We start from the raw sequence: 6,320 nt of genomic DNA on the forward strand, positions 1-6,320 counted from the left end.
GCGGAGTCGTGGAGCCGGAGGGACTCCGAACAGGCCTTAAGCCTAAATTTATTCTGTTTTTGGAAGGGAACAGAGAATAGGGAAATGTACAGTGCTTGGTAGATGCAGTTTGATAGGAAACAAGTACGTACTGCTCTTAATACTTACTTAAACAACAGTACAGACAACGTCATAGGAAATCAGTTATGCAAAAAAGAAAATGGCCAAATCTATATAGCCTGTTCGTAGTTTCATTCTTGTTAATTGCAGACGCATGGCAGGTTGTACAAGACATTCTCTTAGAATTAGATTTACTTTCAAGTGTCTTGTTGTAGTCAATTATCACAAATACATACTATGTAAAAACCTAGCTAGATCCAAATCTCCAGGACAGCAAGGTACCAACATAACAAGACTAACCCAAAATTTATTTGGAACCTAGCTAGACCTGAGAATCTACTCCACGAGAAGAAACCAACAACCTATTTACAAAAACCTAGCCAGTACTTGACTCCTCTCCTGAAACGGGAAGGGAGAGAGGCCACCAAATGGTACAGGAACATAACAGGAGAAGAAGCTCACCAGACTGTGGCGGGCGTGGTCGCTGGAAGCAGAGGCGGAGCGAGCACAGTTGATGCGAAGACCAACTTCGGGAATGAGGGGGCCATCTTCTTCCTCCCCCGTGGCCTCCATGTCCTCCTCTTCTTCCTCCCCCATGACCTCTTCTCCGTCCTCCCCCACGACCTACTCTCTAGGGTTATCTGTGCGGGCGCAAGCGGGGGCGTAGAGCTGCGACTAGGGCGGGAAATCGGTAGAGTGGGGCGAGGTGGAGTCCCGTCTATTGATGGCGGCGCCGGAGACGGCCATGCCCAGGAGGAATCGGCGGTGGCGGTGAAGGCGGCGGCGGCGGTGTATTGTGGAGAGAGAGACAGGAAAGCGAGAGGAGAAAGGGGATCGAGCGAGCTGTGCGGGAGCATGAACCTTGTTTTTCTTTTTGTCTTCTTGTGACGACGTGGCTAGCGCGAGAGTGCGCCCTTTGCGCCACCGTTAATGGGTTGTATGTTGAACCTCAATGGAATATGACAACAGTTGGAGCACCATCTCCGTCACCCCTCAAAAAAAAAAGGAGGCTTCGTGCACGCCCCGTGCCGCAATAGCCCTTACTCGTGCAAAAGGCGGCACACGACCATTGCGGATGCCAACTAATAGCAATTTTATCTCTATAGTTTTTAGCCATTGCCCTCGGGAAGCCAATATGGCGGCGGATCTGCTAGCTAAGAACTCGGAGGTGTCTCGAACAATTGTTTGAAAATCAAAGCCCCCGGGTTTCTTAGTGGATGTTTTAACAAACGATGTATCTTTATTCTCACATGAAATATAAACCGCCATGATGGCATTTCCCTAAAAAAAACTAATAGCAATGGTCTAGTAACAAACGACTGAATGGCAGGACAAAATACAAGGGATCGGTTGATGTATTTGCATGTTTTTTTTTTTGCACAATGCATAAAGAAATATTTGCTTGTTTGTGTAAATTTTGCACATTGCTCTGTTCATGGGTGCAACTGAGCGACACAAACCAATTCGGACATGGAAAGAAACAATGGATTCCTGTCTCAGATGAAACGACACATCCCTGCGGCACACTGAATTTTAGGCAGCGGGGCTTTCAGTCGATTAATCCGTTCGTCACTATCCTTCCAGTGATGCGGCAACCTCTTTCTCATCTTCAAAGTAGTCTTTCCTGCAAAGAAAATCGACACAAACTGTGGCATCTTACTTTTCTGAGACATGAAGCAGCAAATGGGAAAACACGAATCAACTTCGTGACAAACCTTATTTTACGGGAAAGCTGATACAAGCCTGTGCCGGCCATTGCAACGTTTACACTGAAAAGGTTCCAGTTTTTCTGGAACATTATAACATTACCAAGGATGAGATAAGCAACGTTATAATGGAAAGCACCACAGAATAAGAACAATGGGTGCTCCAACAGAAATAAAGATCTTATATGTCTCAATGCCGCCCATTGCTGTTCAGGAACACTTTCAGAGCAAGGTCAATAAGAAATCAATATGATAGTTAATAACAAGGAGAGTGATTGTTCCTTACTGAGGTCTGGGGTTCAAGGGTACTCAAAAAATGAAAGGAGAAGGCTTAGGAATATTAAATATTCAACAAGAAGCTGAGCATCAACAGCCAGTCCAGGGAGTACTTAAAAAGGTATCATATCAGAAGATCCATGCAACAAACAATATCTTTTTAGCACGAAATGTTACAGATTAAATGTACTGAACAAGTATCAATGGCTTACCGGTGTAATGACCATGCTGTAGCGTGACCAGATGATTCCAGTGCAAGCAACAGCTGCACGCGATACAACAGAAGTAGCATGTGAGAAGTACACAAGGATTGCGTAGTAAACAAGTGGGCATGTTGTCTGGAACACAAGTGCAGAATTGCCTGGCATGGACATACCAACTTGCTGAGGATAGGATATCTTTTCCGGTGGCTTGGCGAAATCGGCAATGTTCGCAATGCTGATACCCCATTTAAATGTTGGAGCCCAAAAATGAACTGCAATGTAGGTATATTGTCTCAGTATCTTAGGTGCAATAACTTGTTAAATGCACCATCCAATAGATTTCCATTACATACATGGTTAAATGCACCATCCAACAGATTTCGATTACATTTTAGTACAAAACCACAAAATTTGGCATTTGACATGGTCCATGATTCACAATACTGACCAATAACACATTTTCCACGATGCAAACTAGTGTAATGCTAAGTTGAGTATCGCATAGCCAATAATGCAGCTCAAGCATGGGAAGACCTTACATAAAGTTGGTAAAAGCTGGTGAAGAAGCAGGAGACCATCTAACTCTCTAAGGAGAAGATGTTGTCTCGGGGCGTGAGAAAACATCAGTATTTACCACTATATCACTTTAATCCCTAACTTATTATCACAAGAACGCAAGATCTTTGCAAGCCTTGTCTTAGTACTCCCTCCGTCCGGAAATACTTGTCCTAAAAATGGATAAAATGGATGAATCTATAACTAAAATAAGTCTAGATACAACCATTTCTAGGACAAGTATTTCCGGAAGGAGGGAGTACGAGTTTACCAGGGGGAAATTCAGATACGAGAGCAAATGAAAAATGTGCAATTGGCAAGAGGATGAACAATTCAGTTCCATGGTGAGCTAAAGGACATCGACTATGTACTCTTTATGTGCCCCATCGCTAAGTTTGTTTGGAGCTGTATGAGAGATACATTCGTTTGGCAGGGAGTTCCCCACTCCCTATTGTACTTTGTGAGGGACATTTTCAAATCAAGTATGTTGATAAAATATCTGGCCATAGCCACTATGGCTAATCAGAACAGAACAGAAGAAGTTCTTGGCTAACTCGCTGATGCATTATAATACATATTTTTACTCCCACGCAGTGCAGCAATGTAGATGTCTACTCAGCGAAAGTAAGCAGAAGGTGGAACTGGCTAGTACCAGAATCAAATGGGTCATCAGCGAATTGCACCATGAAGCGCAGTGGTTGTCTGCAGGAGGGGTCTGAAAAATTGCCGTTTCTAGGTTTTTTTTCAGGTTTTATCTGTGATGTCATTAATCTGTCTTAAATTTGTATTCTCGTTCACTTTTTTTCTCCTAGTCCTTTTTGAATACAAGGAAAGTTGTCATCCCAGTCCCATATACTCCCTCCGTCCCAAAATAAGTGACTCAACTTTGTACTAGCTTTAGTACAAAGTTAGTACAAAGTTCAGTCACTTATTTTGGGACGGAGGGAGTACTAAAAAGCAGAGTAACATATAGTTCTTCTGGGTTTAAGGGGTGCCACAAACCTGGAAAACCCAACACAAATCAAATTGCACATGAGCACAAGCTAAAAGGAGAAAGAAAAAACAAAAAGTCCAATGACAGGCAGAATAAGCCAACACTGGCCTTTATAACAACCAATGCAGAACCAGAACATGATCAAAGACAACTGTTCAAAGCTGGCTACCGGGTTGCTACTTTTCTGTTACTGTTTTTAACTGAACAAATAATTCCCCAGCATCCCTCTCCTCCTAAATTCTAGTCTGGCAATCGGCTATCACTCCTAAGCAATGCTGGTAAGTATCCCTCTGTATAAAAAGAACATGTGCAAGCTATCCTGATGTCAATAAAAATCATTAAAGAGAGTCTTGGTGTGTACAATATCTAAAATAAAGCTGGCAATTGACAACCAAAACAGAATTAACAACTAGAAACTTAAGGGCGGGTATGAATATCACTAACTGGTTTTGGGGCCAGCAGGATGGTTCCAAAAAGCTTGAAGCTTTGAAGAAGCCATTGAAACTATAACAGGCTTTCCTGTTTTTCTGCACGACCTGTTTTCACTCACTTAATTGCTGTCCCGTGCTCCTACAAGCAGACATAAAAGTGTATCTGTAAATCGTCCATAATCAGCACAATACAATAGTAAATCAGTCAGAATCCTGTGCAGCAGTTTGGATATTGCCAGGGTAATTTTTTTTTTACTCAAGGACTGAAGTTCATGCAATATTAAAGAACCAAAAATGAGCCCACTGCAAAAACATGATAGCCAATAATCTGCACCAACAATGGACACAGCCAATAAACTCTCTACATACATACATTACATAGTTAAACCAAAATATAGTGATTTGCGCCATTGACTATAACAGAAACTTGATAACTACTCCCTCTGTAAACTAATATAAGAGCGTTTAGATCACTAAAGTAGTGATCTAAATGCTCTTATATTAGTTTACGGAGGGAGTAATAGGCTATGTAAGGGCAAGTTTGCTTCCGCAGAAAAAAAAAGTAGAGACGTATTTGGCCCTGCTCCGACTCATAAGTTGAGCTGCTACCAAACTAGAACTGGAGCCAGCTGAGGAACTGTTAGTTTGCTAAGTTGGCTTTTAAATTAGGAAGAAACAATGTGAATTCTCCTTACGCTCCTTGAGTTAGGACTTAATTGTACTTATCACTAAACTTTAATTGGTATCTTGCACTGTATGATGAGAGTTTCCTCTACCAACAAAATATGTGGCATCCTAATAATAATATGAATGTTCATACCATACACCGAGTCACAACTTTCAACGGAAGAGAGTAACTTACGCCATATGAATCTCAGGAATGAAAACAAAAGACAATGGTATTCAATACTGAGTACACAACAGTATGCCAAATTGAAGAACATGTCCAAAGATGAATAGCATTCATAAAATATGCTTTGAATGTCATACAGAATTCTATCTTCTCAATCAATAATTCCTTCTACAAGAACATTGAACTAACATAGAAATCCGTTTGATAGATTCAGAATGCCCACTACCAACATTATGAATGTTCTCTAAATAGAACAATCGTGGACAGAACTACATCCAACTCGCCAAACATATAAAAAAAAGACGGTGAAATTATCGTCTCTACTTCACAGTATTGTCCACTCTCTGTCAAAATAAGCATCCTGTGCATATGAACACATGATACAATTATCGCGCCGAGGATGCAGAAAGCCGAGGAGGGTCCAGGCCGGTGGCTGCAGAATCAGGGCTAGGGGGAAGGGAACCTTGACGGACCAGGAGAGAGCGCCCTTGAGGTCGCCGGTGGTCCGCACTGGGCCGGAGTCCTTGTCGCCGTTCCGGACTTCTCGTACATCCTCTCTCCTTTGCTTCGATCCTATTCGATCCAGGCGAAGGCTAATGGGTACAGCCGTACAGGAGCAAGGGAACGAAGAGGGTATATCGATCGTTCCTTCGAAATCCATGGTCAAACTTAAATCGTGGTCGTGGGTCGCATCTCCCCCAAGACCAAGAGAACCATCAGATTAGCTACATATCCCTGTTGAGTGTAGACAGCAGGAGGAGGGTTAGAGATCGGTCACCTGAGACGGCCGCCGCCGGTCGCCGGAGCCGAAGAAGCCGATGAGAAGAGGGGATGGGGTGGTAGATATGATTCAGGTGAGGTGTCTCTTTCAAGTTGCGCAGGTCAGACGAGAAGGCCTGCGCTGGACTCTGAGGCGAGCGCCCTGGCGATAGACTCCAGTGGCGGCTTTGGGCCACAGTGGACATTTTTTCATTTCGCCGCAATTGGGCCACCGCTCATGGGCCGGCCCACTCAACGGGCGCAGTTAGCTCGGTTTTCCTGTTGTTCGCATGGTTCTTGTTCCCTCGTTCCTCGGTTCCAGTCGACCGTTGGGTTCTAAAAAAAATTCACAAATTCTGAAAAAAAATCGTGATTTTAAAGAAAGTTCGTGAAAATGAAAAAGGTTACAATTTTAAAAGGCGCCAAATAGGATTCGGTTTATAG

General features: G+C 43.1%; 1 protein-coding gene across 1 annotated transcript; it reads right to left on the reverse strand.

Annotated features, from left to right (window-relative positions):
* Nucleotides 1-1,426: 1,426 nt before the first annotated feature.
* On the reverse strand, nt 1,427-6,062 carry LOC109787464 (mitochondrial pyruvate carrier 4). The gene is made up of 6 exons (XM_020346014.4): nt 5,896-6,062; nt 4,278-4,403; nt 2,458-2,556; nt 2,294-2,346; nt 1,815-1,888; nt 1,427-1,723 (listed from the first exon to the last, which is right to left on the reverse strand). The coding sequence occupies exons 2-6, from the start codon at nt 4,330-4,332 to the stop codon at nt 1,672-1,674; spliced, it is 333 nt and encodes a 110-aa protein (XP_020201603.1). The 5' UTR covers nt 4,333-4,403; nt 5,896-6,062; the 3' UTR covers nt 1,427-1,671.
* Nucleotides 6,063-6,320: the final 258 nt, after the last annotated feature.

This window comes from Aegilops tauschii, chromosome 2 (assembly GCF_002575655.3).
Source record: "Aegilops tauschii subsp. strangulata cultivar AL8/78 chromosome 2, Aet v6.0, whole genome shotgun sequence".
NCBI lineage: Eukaryota > Viridiplantae > Streptophyta > Magnoliopsida > Poales > Poaceae > Aegilops > Aegilops tauschii.